Source organism: Chelonia mydas, chromosome 2 (assembly GCF_015237465.2).
Source record: "Chelonia mydas isolate rCheMyd1 chromosome 2, rCheMyd1.pri.v2, whole genome shotgun sequence".
In the NCBI taxonomy this organism is placed as follows: domain Eukaryota; kingdom Metazoa; phylum Chordata; order Testudines; family Cheloniidae; genus Chelonia; species Chelonia mydas.
The window spans coordinates 222314146-222330214 of NC_057850.1; the positions used below are offsets into that span (position 1 = coordinate 222314146).

General features: G+C 43.2%; 1 protein-coding gene across 2 annotated transcripts in view; it reads right to left on the minus strand.

The window, feature by feature from the left end:
* Nucleotides 1-16069, minus strand: part of ST8SIA6 (ST8 alpha-N-acetyl-neuraminide alpha-2,8-sialyltransferase 6) — a 49593-nt gene that overhangs the window by 11697 nt on the left and 21827 nt on the right. Inside the window, exons 4-7 of one of the 2 annotated variants that reach the window (XM_007072779.4) lie at nt 15708-15794; nt 8424-8568; nt 3180-3292; nt 895-987 (exon numbers count right to left, since the gene is read on the minus strand). In XM_007072779.4, coding sequence (XP_007072841.2) covers nt 895-987; nt 3180-3292; nt 8424-8568; nt 15708-15794 — 438 coding nt within the window. Of the gene's footprint in view, nt 1-894; nt 988-3179; nt 3293-8423; nt 8569-9987; nt 10504-15707; nt 15795-16069 lie in introns of those variants that run through there. The other variant, XM_043541277.1, reaches the window with a different exon arrangement.

A 16069-nucleotide genomic window follows, 5' to 3' on the forward strand; every position in this document is an offset into this window, starting at 1 on the left:
CAACTTCTGATGCTGAGAGACACAGAAGCTGGTCCAATAAAAGATATTACCTCACCCACCTTCTCTCTTTCTAATATCCTGGGATCGACATGGCTACAACAAAACTTCAGTTTTCTGTGTATTCAATTGTTTTCGTCTCACTTTTAAGCTAGAGTCAATTTTGTCTGGTTGGTCTGTTTGAGGAATACAGAGAAGACAAACTGTAAGATGCTGTAAGATTATTAAGCAATAAATATCAACATACCACACTGATTCATTTGGCAGATAAGCACTAGCTAGAACAGCTAATGGCCCAATGTGAAACTGAAGGTTATACAATAATTAGTAAGTTCTAATCAGACTTTTGTTGTTGTTTTCTTCCCAAGAAGGGGAAGCAAGCAAAACACGTTGGAGGAAAAAAAAGGGAGATCTACTTTCGGTTGGATTCTTTAGTGTTCAGACAATGCATTACAGAAATTTAGGCCCCAATTCAGGAAAGCACTTGAGCATATTCTTCATGATAAGTCCCACTGATGGACCCTAAATGATAGTCAATAAGCAATAAGCTCAGTTTTTTGCTTAAGGGCTTTCCTAAATCATGGCTAGAATGCCAGCTTTAGAGAATGAACTTGAGATGAGAAATGCTGCTGTTGCTCCTGGTTAGAAACATGTGGTGGGTGCAAACAGAGGCACTGCTCATCTCTGTATTGTTGACTCATTTCTGTCCAAAAGGACTTGTTTAATGGGCTTCCATTTGCTTGTATGGCTTTTACCTGGGAATTAAGGATCACTAATGAAGTAATCAGAATGCATTGCCCACCGTGATAGCTTCCCAAAGGGTTTAATAACAAAATCTAAAGCACGTCCAACAATTAAACAACATTACACAGGAACAAAAATTGGGGTGATACTTACTTCTGTGCTATGATACTTGGATTAACAGTCACGAGATTTGTTTTATTGCCAACATCTTTGCTAACACTTCCTGTGGTTGGGGGAAGGTTACACCTGAGATTTAGAAACAGTTATTTAAACAGAACCCCAGCACAAATGCCCTGCTGTTATTCTATGCAAATTCCTCGACTGCACCATAACATTTACATGTCACCTCCCTCTAAGCACCCGATAAATAAATAAATATTAATGAACCCTTACTACATGCCTGAAAATAAGTATTTAACCGGTTTTACAGATGGAGTACACTGAGGTACAGAGTGTCTCATTTTCTCCAAATTACACAAGTCAGTAGTCAAGCTAACAACAACCCAGGAAGTCCCACCTCCCAGTTCCCCTGCTCTAACCACTAGACTATATCCTGCCACTATGTCCTTCCAAGATAAAGTAATGCAGCTCCTCTAAAGGTTTTCTGTAGTTTTCTGACTAAAAACAGTGAGATTAATACTAAAGATGCAATTGGCATAGTGATATGATTGCCTGCATCAAAGATGAAAATGGAAAAGTGTCCAACTACTAATGCATTCCAACTACTGATTCAGTAGTAAATACTCAATTTCTATTAAAGGTAAAAGAAAAAAAAGTTTTAGTCTGAATTATGTTTACCAACACTTATGTTCTTTAAAAACCTGCTACATTTAGGTTTAGCATCACTTCTATTCAAGCCAATCATCTAAACTAGACATGGGAAGGCTTCTCTTTTGTCTTGTTTACAAGCACAGATGTAAGTCAAAAATAAAGAAAGGTGACAAAATCCAGTGGAGATGGGTGTGGACTCAGAGGTCTGCCTGCAAGGTTGTTGCTCGTTCACATATTGGAAAGTTTCTGGTGGAGAACAAAGTGGAATTTTACTTCCACAACCTGGAGTGAGACTCAAAAGGAATCTCTGCCACCCAAGCTCAGACCCACGGTGTCAGGTGGGCTCGAGAGCCCAAGCTGCCACCCAAGCTGCAACATCCACACTGCTATTTTTTGTGTACTAGGTCAAGCCTCACTAGCCCAGGTCTGTCTGCCCGGCCTGGGAGGCTTGCTCTCAGCTGCAGGATAGACATACCCTTAGGCACCTCAGGAGGCAGTTAGGTGCCTATAGGGATTTTCAAAAGTGCCGAGGTGCCCAACTCCCATTGGGAGTTTGAGAAGCTATTTAGGTGCCTATCTTTAGGCACCTAAAACCTTTAAAAACCTTTCCCCTAGGCCTTGCTCCACTCAGCATTGCAAGGCCTAAAAACCTTAAAAAACCTAAGCCCAAGGCCCCAATCCTGCAAAACATGTAACCATCTGCTTGACTTTATATCTGTGAGTAGTCCCCTGAATGTCAATTGGTAACATTTTTAAAAGTACCCAAAGTGACTTAGGCTCCTACAACCAGTTTTCAAAGGTATCCGAAAATGCCAGTAGGGGCCTAGGGGATTTTCAAAAGTGCTCAAGAAGGTTAAGGTGCCTGGCATGAAGACTAAGGCAAGGGCAAGCATGTAACATTTAATGCTAGCTTGGGTCACAATAAAAAAAAACAAACTCTTCTCCTGATCAAAAGAAAAATACCCCTCAACCCTAATGATGCTCAATAAGCAAAAATCGGAGCTTCTCAGAGGCTCAACCCCCAAACTAGAACACATCCAGGTTCATAGACTCAGATTTTATTGGCAGAAGGGACCATCGTGATCATCTAGTCTGACCTGCACATCGCAGGCCACAGAACCTGACCCACCCACTCCTGTAATAGACCCCTAACCTCAGGCTGAGTCACTGAAGACCTCAAATCATGATTTAAAGACTTCAAGTTACAGAGAATCCACCATTTCCATGACCTGTGCCCCATGCTGCAGAGGAAGATGAAAACCCCCCAGGGTCTCTGACAATCTGATCTGGGGAAAAATTCCTTCCCCACCCCAAATGTGGTGATCAGTTAAACCTGAGCATGCGGGCAAGACCCAGTAGTCAGACATTTGGGAAAGAATTGCTGGCATTCCCTGAAATCGCAGGTGTGTGAATACATGTGCGCTTTTCTTTGCTTCTGCTCTCTTCTTATACGCACTCAGAGTAGTGAAATTTACAGAGCAGAACATGATGCGTGGCTATTGTGTTGAAAAATGGGGCAGACAGGCTGAGAGGATGGGGAGACGGGGATGGTGGGGATGTGCATGCCAATTAACCATAGCACAGCCATTTGGTTTACTTTTTGGCCTACCAATCTTGACAGAGTCCCTTCAAGCACTCTAATCCCAATAGTGTTTAGGAGCTCTTACCTAAATACAAAGTCAGACTTATCGATTTCAGCTCCGCAGCTGGAGTTTTTCAGAATGCCCCCATTTCCAACCACTGCACAGTGCTTAAAAGGATAGTCCAAAAGGGGTGGGGACTGAAAAGAACAAAAAGAGCATGAACAGAGTTTGGGGTGGGGTGTTTTGTTTTTGTTTTTTTTGGCAGTTCTAGTGATATGGAATCAGAACGAGAACTACTTGCAGGCTAACGCCAGTAAATTACAAAGAACGCACACAGAATGCGGTACATGTCTGCCACAGGTAACAGAGAGGTGCAATGAGCAAGAATGGACTGTGAGCTTATCTTTGCTTTCAACAGTTTGGGGAAGTCACTTTGCATTGTTAAAATTGAAAAAAAAAAAAAAAAAAAAAGATAAATAACTTGCTTTGTGTCTTTCCTCAGAACATATTTGATATATGTTTACCATATAACACTCCTGTTATGGACAGCATCCCCTGAGGGACACAGGGTATGTCTACCCTGCAATGTAAGCCCAGGGTTAGCGGGACTCAGGGTTAGTGGGACTTGAGTCTACTGACCTGTTAAGGAATCCTGGGTTTAAGCATCTACACTGTTTTTAAAACTATGTTAAGACTTTTCTAATCCATGCTTCAAATTGGGGCTCTGGCATCCACACAGCTACGCACAGACCTGAGCCAAACCAACCATATCCCAGAGTCACAAGTGCTGCTCTAGTCCTCTGACCGTGGGAAAAAACTTTACTGCCCACCCTTCCTCTTACAGGAAGTCTGAACAGCCTGAGCCTGTCGAGCAGTCATTGTGGTTTGTGCATTCCTAATGACTGGAGCCAGTGGCATGGAGGAGACGCCTTCTGAAGAACTTCTCTTGCTTGTAACTTTCACTTTTGTGACTGGCAAACCATCCATGAGGCACTGGTGGACATTTCAGCAGCATTTTCTGTCCCACCAAAGGTACCGGACGGATTTGCTGATGGAGTAGCAGGAGGAGTACCCTGGCATTGCAGACTCACACTGGCTGCTGCTGCTTGGTACAACTGGCATAGCCACTGATGCCCCATATGTAGACCAGAGTTTCTGGCACAGGGCCATGAGCACATTGTCATGAAGACCTGGGAGGACCAGCAGTGGGTCCAAAACTTTTGCATGAAGCAAGCTACATTTCTGGAGCTTTGTGAACAGCTTACCCCAACCCTCCTGTGTAAAGAGACAACTGAAGTCATCCTTGCTGGTCCAGAAGCAGGCTTCTATAACTGTCTGGAAGCTGGCTATTCCAGACTGCTACAGGTCCGCTGCCAACCAGTTTGGGGTTGGAAAGTTGACTGTGGGTAAAGTGGAAGCAGAGATCTCTGAGGCAATCAGATGTGGGGCTCTTTGGTGGAGGAGAGGGTTTCAGCGAGGAAGCAGACACTTGCAAAGCGGCTCCTGGAACAGGAGCGGCAGCTAAGGGAGGACAGAGCTCAGAGAATGGTTTCAGCAATTCCTCCTGCCTTTCAGCATGCCGCTGCTCCAGGCTTCCATCCCTCTTCTTCTGGTACTGGATCTGCTGGTCTGCTGTGTCAAGAACATTGATCATAACTTATCATGGAAATGCTTTGTTTGGAATGGCCCGTGAGCAATTCCTGATGAACAGCAGGCAGTAGAGGTGGAGTGGCCTGAAATAGGACAAGAAACAGAGGGATACTGTCTAAAGTAGCTCAGTGGAGGAGCACAGAATTAATTCTTGTGGAATCGCAAGGACATAAAACAATATATTTCGAAACTGAACCGACATGTATTGTGAAGGGGATGCTTCAGTCTACATTCTCTCTGGCCACAGCCTGGTTATTTGCAGTTACAGCACCATGGTTAAAATTACAATCGGTTTTCTGTTTTATAAACATTTTATAACAAGTGGCATATGGAGCACATATGTGGGGGAGGATAGTGCCCTTGCTGCTAGGCTTCCCCCATCATTTCAGGCCTTTCACACTTCGGAGGACATAAAACTCCTCTTGTGGTGCCCTATTGCCACAGGGAGATGTTATTCCAAGCTGCTGGTGGGAAACCTGTAGTGTATGCAGCAGAAGTAGTCAAATCTACAGTGACGGAACAGCACATCTGTGAGTGGAGTGGGCTAGTCAGCTGCTGAGGTGGCCCTGGAAAATATACCCTTCCCACAGTGTAACTGCATATCTGGAGTTCCTGCTTCAGGAAAAAAGTTATCAGTAACCAGGACTGGGTCTGAATCCATGAGGGAATTAACAGGATGCTGTGTTAGCTCACACATGGCTGTGCCCGGTTATTGCTGCATGCAAGCATGCGGAACTCCACAGCATTCTGCCTCCCTGCACCCACCACAGTTCTGGACAAAAACTGACATCCCACTTGTACTTGGGAGAAATAATTTGGTGACCACAGACTGCACTGACTACCTATGACTGAAATGGACTAGATTTGGAAATAGAATACTATTTCTCTCTCTCTCTCTCTCTCTCACACACACACACACAGTTTTCACTGTTTCCAGGTGGCTCCACAGAGCAAGGAGGAATGATTACGGAATGGCAAATTTCAAGCCCTTACTACTGAAAGGAAAAACATGCATGACCCTGACAAACATCTGTGACTACAGTGAAAATACCCTTTACAGCTGTTTATGACTGACTGTTTGAAATTCCCAGTCTCCATTTTGAACTCCACCTGATTGGAGGGGGCAGGGGAGAGAAAGGGGACACCAAGGCGCTGTGATACAATCCACCATTAGTGAACACACACTGGTAGCCAGGGCTGATCATAACTTGTGCATTGCTTCTAGAGCAGAAATCCCGCCCAATACTGTAATAAACTGTAAATCAGAGTCAAACTTACCAGGCTCCAGGGTAGCTTCTGTCTCCACCGGGTTTGCTGTAGACTCAGCAGTGGACTGTTCTCAGAGGGGGAGAAATCAAACAGCTCTTCTGAGTTGGGATCTTGAATTTGCTGTTGATCCTGATACACAGCTTCCTCTGGGATTGGTTTCATAAACAGTCACTTTATGCACCTCTCTTGAAGCCTGCTACTGGCTCTCATCAGTCCCCATCCTGGATTCAGGGGCCAGCAGGGCACCATCCCAGCTCACCAGATTATCATTCATGGTTGGCTCCATGCTGGGTGCAGTGCCCCACACACGGTCAAACTCCTCATAAGACATCCATGATGTTAGCAAGTTGCCTGAGGTGTGGTTCTTGTCTCTGGTCTTCCAGTACTTGCTCTTAAGCCTCTTACTACGCTCCCTGCACTGAGCATCCATCTAAAGCTGCCAGCTTTTTTAACGCTATCTGCTGGTACACATGGTCATTCCTGGTACATTTGCTGAAGTTCACCGTTTTACTGGCCTTGCACCAGAGAGTCACCAAAATTGGGCTGTGCTCCCGTGACTATGAAGCAGCACGATTTACAAAAGTCTTGCCCTGCTCAGTCTCCATTGCAAACCCAGGAGGCTCTCTGACAGTGTGCTGGGAGCTTGGTGTTCAGAAGAGAAGGGGTTAACGCTGACCTGAGCTGCTACCGTACGCCAAGCGGGGTGATTTCCATTTTCAATAGAGTCGACTGGAAATTGTTGAGATAGCAAGGACTACGGAGGTTGGCCCATAGAATTGTGGGACACTTCTGGCGGACTCCCAGGACAAGACTGAAGCAAGGCTGCAGCTACATTGCAAAGCAATAGAGCTTGAACCTGGGGTCCTGGCTTGACTTGTGCTCAGACCCTGCAGCCCTGAGGGTCCTGGGACCCTAGGTCCGTGCAATTGCAGTGTAGATGCAAGGGTGGTGTGTTACATTTGATCCTGAGCTTAAGCATGGAATTGCAGTGCAGATATACCCTTAGTGGGACCATGTATCTAGGGAGACCTCCAGGAACTGCTACTGCCAGGGGAAACTCAGGTGCCTAATGTTATCCTTCCCCTTTTCTCAGACTGGCTATGTGCGCTGGGAGGGAGAAGGAGAGAAACAGGAGAGGCTGCCATACAGGAAAGTAAGAAAGTGTGTGAAAGCTGGTAAATGCCAGTCCCTACAGAAGTTTCACTCAAGACAACACAATAAAAGGGCTTTGTCTGGAGAACAAAGGCACCTCTTTGATGTTGGAGAAAGAATTTGTTTTTTGTCACTCAGTTTCACTGCAGAAACACATCATATTTGCAGGAGACAGACCCGAGGCTAAACTAGTCTGTCTGGGATAGCCAGTGCATGTATCTCTCTGGTATCTGCAGATATGTACAAGGCCTGATTATCCTCTCACTTACAGTGGTGTAAAACTAGGGTAACTATCTACTTTAATGGAATTACTCCTGATTTACATCAGTATGAGAGGAGGATCAGGTCCATAGTACTTGAGCATACATAAGAAGAAGGTGAAGAGGTGTCAAGAGGAACCATTTTGTCAGATACACTCAGGAAGGGAGAGGCACATGTAATCCAATGGGCAATGTTCCTTTCTGTGCTCCATCCACAGAGGATGAGTGTCTCTAGCAGTCTCTTTAGCTCAACCTGTAACAGTCATGTTTTCAGTTCTAGAGAGGTCTGGTTCAGTTCCTGAGATCTATCACACAGTAACCAGGATTAGCATGGAATAAAAGAATACAAACCATCTATTGAAGACTGAAACTTTTCATAATCACCTGAAACTAGGCGTGAGAAGAGCAATGTTAATTTGCACAATGGCCTTCAGTCCATAGACCTGATCTGTTGCCCCTGGACTGAAAGTACTGCCGAGGCACATCTGGCTGCTGAGAGAGGTTGCAATTTGCAGTGTTCTGCAGTAACCCCTGCGGGCTGAGCTACCAGCGGAGTTCATAGATACTAAAGGTACGTCTACACTGCCTCTGGCAGCGAGCCTCCCAGGCCAGGTCCACTAGCGGGACTTGTGCAAGCGTGCTAAAAATAGCTGCATAGACACTGTGGCTTGGGCTCTGAAGTCTGTGGGGGCTGAGTGGGCTTGAGAGCCCACGCTCCAGCCCAAGCTGCAACCTCTACACAGCTATTTTTAAATGCACTGGTGCAAGCCCTGCTAGTACAAACATGTGGACCTGAGCTGTGAGGCTCTCTTCCTGGTTCAGTGTAGACATATCCTAATGGGAGTTCCAGCCAGCCCCTCTCCTTTGCACAAGAAAGTTATCAAGAAATAAGGAGAGAGTGTGCGTGTGTGTGTGGTGGGTCCATGCTCTGAAGAGCCAAATAAAACAGCTCTAGTTCTGAAAGATTAAAAAAACAAAAACAAAAAACTGTTCTTACCTCAGGCAGCATCCTAAAAATGTCCTCTGTGATGAGGAGAGTCTTTTTATTGTCCACCTCATAACTCATGTTACTTCCCAGCGCAGTATTGTTTTGAGAAGCAATAAAGTTGTGAACAGCATCACAGCAGGAAGCTAGTTCTAACCTGCAAAAGACCAGTGTAGCTAATGAACGATAAGGAGGTGGCAGAGAACTAGAAAATAAAGTCTGTTTTTAATTAATTTAGTTACCAATAAAGCTGTGTGAACCTTTCAGAATGATTTTTCCCCCGACTTGTTTTGTAACCAGTACAAAACAGCTCAGCTTTGTCAACAACGATTTTATGGTTTGTGGCAAACCCAGGAACCCCTTCTCTTTCCTTGTTTTTCCACTCCCTCCACCCTCCAGGAAAAATAGGCCACAATCACCCTTATTATTGTTATAAATTAGTACTACAGAAGCACTGCGGCCCCATCAGAGACCATGGCCCCACTGTGCAAGGTGCTGTACAAACATATAATAAGAGTTAGTCTCTGCCTGAAGAGTTAATCAGATTTCAGCAAAAATGTAAGAGGTGGGTGTAACAATCAGAAGGGATGGAGAGAGAGGATGTGGGAACAGTGAAAGGAGACACCTGGTTACGTAGCTCAGTTATGAGAACAGCTAGATGGTTGAGCTAATTAATGAATGATTAATGTCTTCCACCACTCAGCACAGTTCTGCTGTGCAAGATTTAGCAGATGTTAAATAAATTAGAAGATACACATAAATAAGATAGATATCTTCCGTGTTTGGTGGGTGTGTGTGTGTGAGAGAGAGAAATAGAAAGATAAGCCAACACGGTCCGCAAAAAACATCTAATCCATAAGGCAGCCTCCATTTAAATGCCTTCTAGAAGGATGGTCTCTTGATTGTCCAACTCATAACTCAGTTTATTTCTTCAAGGGGCGTGTGTAAATGCTAAGCAGTATTATTTTGAAAAGCAGTAAAGTTGTGAACAGCACCATCAGGACTCTGAAATCTGCCATTGATCCTGCTGCCCTTTGTCTTATTCTGGGATCTGATACACTTCACAATGTCCATGATACTGGGGAATCATTTTGGCCCAGAACTTCAAAAGATACTTCGGAGCCTAATTCCCACCGACGGTCTGGGCCTTTATCTCTAAACACTTTTACCTCACACTTGCAGACTGTCCGCCTGTGGTCAGCAGTGACAGCCTTGGAATGTCAGACTGAAGGACTAGCGGATGCTGCACCTGGACACAACGTGGGCTTCTCCCAAGCAGTAGAGGCAGCATTGATGTTTGTTGCTGACTGAGAAGGAACTTGGGCAGGAAGCACAGATTTTAAAGCCTGGGGTCTTCAGCACAGTCCCGTACCCCATGCATGCGTACGGGGGGGGGGGGCGTTTATAAGTAAACAGATTCCCCCAAAAGTCCCAAATCAACTCTAAATAATTACTAAAATGAGTAAAAAACTATGTAAAAACAGTAAAACAGCTAAATACTATAATAAAAACTACACACAATTACACTCTTTTTAAAAAGGTGCATCACACGCAAGAGAACACTAGTAGTTCTGACCTGGATCATGCAGGAGTGAAAAGGAACTGGAGACGTGGTCGGTCTGCTCCACCCTTTATCGCCTCGGACGAAACCATGAGGCGAGACAAGGGCGCATTCATGAATCAACGGACACTACTTTCAAGTTCTCCAGCTCTGGACGCATGGTGCGCATGCGTCAACCTTCAATGGAATACTATAGGGACCATCACTCAAAGAAGAATTAGGTGAACAGTTCTCTGGTGTGCTCTTAGAGCACCACTACCCTTACTCAGAGCAGATAGTATGGTTACAAAATAGTCTGATATTGTCTAAAAAGAGTTATTAATCCTAGTGTAGAGAATCTCTACAAGACCTTGTGCGCTGCTTAAGCCTGACTTAGCCCTATGTTCATGGTCTAAGCAGTGAAAGGGGTTTTATTGGCCTCTCTGCAACAGGATGATTTGGTTTTTTGAAAACAGTTTATAATTGGAAATTTGAAACACTTATCTAGAGTTGGACTGTTGGATCAATATAATTAACTGTATTCTCTAAGGGAAATTATGAACACAATTAAATATTTTGCTGCTTTTAAAAATATATTATTTTGTATTTTTAAATTGAAAGACCAGCTGATATATTTACTTTTAAAAGTCTGATTTTTTCTAAGTTATCTGTCAATTGTTGCTAGCTGCTGACCCCCCTACAAAATGCTGGTTGCAGTTGTCTACAACCTACCTGGATGCAGATTATCTTTCTGTGGAGAAAGCAGGAAGTGGGAGGGGGAAAACCAGGACATGTGAGGAGGCAGTGCCCTCACAAACAGAACTGTAGCTCAGGGAAGGACAGGGTCCTGATGAGGAACAAGAAAGAAAGTAAGTTGCCAGGAAAAGGGCCACATGTAGGGAAAGATATGGAAGGGAGGGCCAGAGGCCCAGAGTGGGTGCACAAAAATGGTGGAGAAGGCCGAAGTGGCTGTGAGGGAGAAGACATATAAGAACTCCATGGAAGGAAAAGTCTCTCAGTGGCAAAGCTGAAGGATACAGCGATCAATATGGAGACGAACCAGGCTGCATCTGCAGTGCTAAGGCCTGATTGCTGATGAAGGATAAAGGTCTGCAGCTTGAATTCCATTGGCACAAATGAATAAAGCCTAAAATCACTAAAGCAAAGAAATTGTGAAGCTGCATCTTGCTCAAAAGAAATGTGTAGGTATGAAAACCAATTATAGCTGTGGAGGTACCCAGCTGGGTTCTGTAGCTTGTTGTACTAACAATATACCTCTTACATGAAAAATCTTTGAAGAATGTTAATGTAGTAGTTAATATTCAGGTTACCTAGGGAACCTGAGACTAAAAACTCTAGATAGAGAAGCCTGTGGGGCAGAAGCAATCCACCCTACAGTAGTTTCCAAAGCTTTAGGAATGAGCCTTCTGGAAAAAAGCAAGGCTCTTTCACCCATCTTTTTAATGTTTGCTGTTTCACTGTAATATCCAAGAAGAGTGAAGTCTTGATTTGGTTAGAACAAGCGTAGATTGATGTAAATCTGTTAAAAGCAGGAAGAATTCAGGTGGGCTTTAAAGCAGAGAGGTTAAGAGTTAGGCTAGTGGAGTTGCCATGCTTATGTTTTGATTGGTGATAAAGAACAAGGGGAATAAGGCTGAATTTTGAGACGAATGGTCTCATGGGAAAATATTTCTGATCAAAATTCATATGTAGTACTAAGTATTGGAAACAGTAGCAGTTTAGACACACTTTTCCTTATTTCCTCAGTCACCTGTCATCTGCATTCCATTCAGTTGTGGTAAAACTGTATCACAAGATACTACAGCTGTTGGTATCTCTCTGCCATAGTGAGCTGGAAGACAGAATAAGAAGTAGGAACAGCTCTGGGGATGGATGATATACCCAAGCATGTGACACAATATGCCCCCCATTGGATGCACAAAGGCAATAACCAGAAGACAAGTGCCAGGTGTGCCGTGCACTCCAGTGGACAGTTTGAAGTTGGTGGAAGTGTTGTTAGCACAGTGTAGACAGACACCCTGAAATGGAGAGAAAGAACACAACACTTTTATTTACCTCTGAGGCCTGGGCAAAAATTCATCATACAAAGGTAGGTAGGTAGGGGTGTGTGCGTGTTTGGATTTGTTTAGTGGCAGTCATTGACTTTGAGAGATGTGAGGGAAAGACAATTCATCACACAGCTGTCGGAACACTGACCACTGGTTGAGAACCAGACAAAGCTGTAGGTAAAAGTCACCACTGAGCTCTATACAGTATGAGCACTCACTGGGACAATGCTGGAGGAAAACATTTGGACAGGGGGGAAAGACAAGAGTAGTAGCAAGAAGACTCATATTGCCTGTCAGTTTTGCACAAGCTGAGGCAGGTAGTGGATAGCCAGCTTATACCCTGTGTTCAGATCTGCAGCATAGAATTGCCAGCTGTTACCTTTTCGCCAAACACTTAAGTAAATATTTCTTCCTTCGATCCATACCTGTTCCTTGTACTAATTCACTCCCCTGCCCTCTTGTTTGTCTTTGGGTCCGCTAGGCTGGAGTCATCTGTGGAAGGCAGTAGAGCTATGATACTAGGAGAGATGCTTGCTCAACATTAGGCAGGGCTGTTTTCTAGCAACGGAGGAATTGTTGTACTGGAACCGAGCAGTGATTTATCTACTCTAGTACCAGTCTCTGATAGTCGCCAGTACTAGATGCTTCAGAGGAAGGTGCAACAAAGCTCAGAGCTCAGTTATGGAATAAGCTATGCATGGGGGAAGATTTTTTCAAATCTCATTAACTCAAGAGTAGTTTATGCCTGGAAGCATAAAGATTTACATCTCTTATAAAAATTTTATCTATTCTATTCTTCAAAGCTGCAGGGAAGTGAAGTGATCCTGTACAACAATACTAAACATGCCTGTGAGGTTGGTAAGCACTATTTCCATTTTACAGATGGGCAAACACAGACACAGAGAAGTTCAGTAGTTCGCCTGTGGATACTGTGGTCTGGCCATTAAAGGACTCCAGTGGATTAGGCACGTGAATGGCAATTTTAATCCTCCTCCTGACAGTAAGTAGCTGCATGACCTGATTCATGTCACATACCTCTCTAAACTGAGTTTCATCATCTGTGAAATAGGTGTGACTGTATTTACCTAGCTCATAGGGAGGCAGAACAGAGCAGTATTTGTAACATACGACACAAGTGTCATGTACTATTCTGATAGAAGCAGAACTCAGTAGTTCCTTGCTCCCAGCCCTGTGCTCAGTGCATTGGGCCAGTAGCCTATAAAGCAGGAACACGTGGACAAACAGAAATATTAATTTAGAGGTAGAAATAGACAAATGTGAATTTATAAGCAAAAGCAGAACTTTGACTTGTCATATACTTCAGCATGAAAAATTTCCACTGTCCCCAAATTCTGTGAAAAGTCTAAATACCAGAGTGCAACTCCTTTCCTATCCAACATTACACAATGTGGTGCTATTCCTCCCCTTCCTGGCTCAAAAAACATTTCAATAATCTCTTAGAGCTCTGTTCCCCACACAACTCTGCCAGTACATCATCATTTCTAAGCTGCTATTCTAGTTCCAGGTCTCTTGCTCAGTGATTGATAAATATACCAAAAAGTATGTGGTGGGTTTTTAAGGTGCACACATTTAGTTAGGAAGCAATGTACTGAATCTTAAAGGAAAGCATATTTCCTCTGATGTGCTAAGGGATCAGAACTTCTGCAAGATTCTGAAGTGCTGGAAGAGCAGGATATCTATAAAATTTTAATATCCGGTTTCTTGAAAAGAACAGAAAGGAGAAGAGATTGAGATAAAGAGAGAGAGTTACTTGAACACATACACCCCACGCATGATAATCATCCAGCCACCAAAACAAGTTAATTTATAGGTCAGTGATCACATTTTATTTTGTTTGTGTATATTATATATAAATTAGATAGGGGGAAGGGAACTTATTTCCTAAGCTTTTAGGAATTAATACAACTGTTACAGTAAAAGTCAATGTGCCCAAATTTCAGTAAGCCTACCCTAACCTAGCACTAGGGTAGAAGGCCATATAATTACCTTAAGTTTCCTAGAACGCTAGTGCATCCCAGAGTTTGCACCTCTGCATACTTCTGCCCTGATCTTTGCAAGCATGACAAAACTTGTGAGCCTTTGCTGCTCATTGTACATACTTCTGGTCAGGAGAAAAAAAAAAAAAAAAAAGACTGCTAGAGCAACAGTGAGGATGCTCATAGACTCCTCTCATGCTGTAACAAAATGACTGGATAGAAGGTACCATGCTAGATTCTTCTGGAACTTATTCCATTTAAGGGCTAGAACAGGTGTGGAACGGGAGGTTCTGTTTGAGACAAGCCTGGAACAGGGAGAGGTTGCTCTGGGGATACATCTGCCTCACTGGCAGGGCAGAAATAGCTCGTAGAGTGGCAACTGGGCTGCTCTGAAGCGGCTCTCTAGGTAGTAGGCCGTAAGAGAAAAGCATCAGAGCACAGCAGCCCTGACTGTGGCTGGGGAAACAGCAGATTACCACAGCCTCCCCTCCAGCTTGTTCTGCAGGCATATTATTTCTGCCCACCCTGAGTTATGACTGAAAGGGTCTGAAATTAGCATGGCTGATTTTGCCTAGAGATGTGAACTTACATAGCTCCTTATTATGCTCTAACATCTTTGTGCCTGAGGGGCCTGATTTAAACCCAACTAGAATCAATGCAAAGACTCTCACTGGACTTCAGTGGTCTTTGGTCAGGGCCTTAGCACCGTACATTGTATTGGCTCAGCTACAAGAACAGTGTTGGTTAGTTAACCAATGCTTCACGACCAGCCATGGGAGCATACCATTTCAAATTCTCCACAAAAGGACATTTCCACCCCACACACCCAACAATTTTTCCTTAGCATGATGCAATTGACTTTAGTCAAACTGGATATTAAAATCCCAGAGCTACCTAATTCTAAACAGCTGTAAGGGAGGTCAAATTTTTAATCATCTTGCCACATCATTGTAGAATAATGTGATTCAAGAGAGTTTTTCCTTCTTGAAAAATCAGTATTAGCAGAATGAAGTTGTGCTTCACTAAACCTGAAGTTGTGCATTTCTAACTATAAGATCTTTGGGGCAGGGATTGTTGCTCACTGGCCCTGATTCAGGAGAACACTTGCGCACATGCTTACTTACATGCAGTCTTGAACAGGGATGGATTTAGGCATGGGTTTACTTGGACTCTGGCTACAATGGGAACCCTAATCTAGCATCAGTCCTGATGGGGGTCCTCCAAGCATTTCTACAATAGAAACTATAAATAATAGTCTAGAACCTTGAATTAAGAAATGTATTGCACATTTACAAAGCCTCTCAGATACCAGAGCGTCAGGCACATTAGAGATGTCTAAATAGATATCACTATGCAACCGCTTTTCATTTAAAATTGTCAATTTTCTTTCTGGAGCTGGGAATTCTTTATTTGGCTAATTCTAGTAAATTATCCAATTGTTCACTCCCAAAATGTAGAGAAAATGGGAGAAACTAGATGTGTTTAGCTCTTAGAATATTTCTGTGTAATGTATTGCACTGAGCACAAAGACAGTCCAAGCTCCAGAGAGATAACAGAATCTTACAACAATGTACTACGTACAAGAGGCACTGGTTTATTTGGTATCAATTTCCTGGGGAAGATCTGCACCACACATTTATAAAGCAAACCCTCAACAGATTGCTTTTTTAAATTAATAAAATTAAGTTACCTAAATTTTGTATATTCTTCTGGTCTTCTTTTCCATGTGCAGTTCTGTATTTTTGTCACTATCTGAAGATAATAATCTTCAGAATACCTTTAAAAAAAAAGTATCAGAGGCTAGGATATATATAATATGTATTTAGTTACAGCTATAAACTCAATTTCTCAAACATTCAAATGATATAGGTATTAATAATTTTTTATAGTGCATATAAACAAATAAATCCCTTTGAGTTTCCATGACCCATTTTACCTCTTTGTAATACTTTTGTATTACAAAATAATCTTTGTAATCCTCATTTAATTATTGTGGCCTATTAAACCATCTTCTTTTACCTCTTTGATACATTATTGAACTTCTATTTTCAG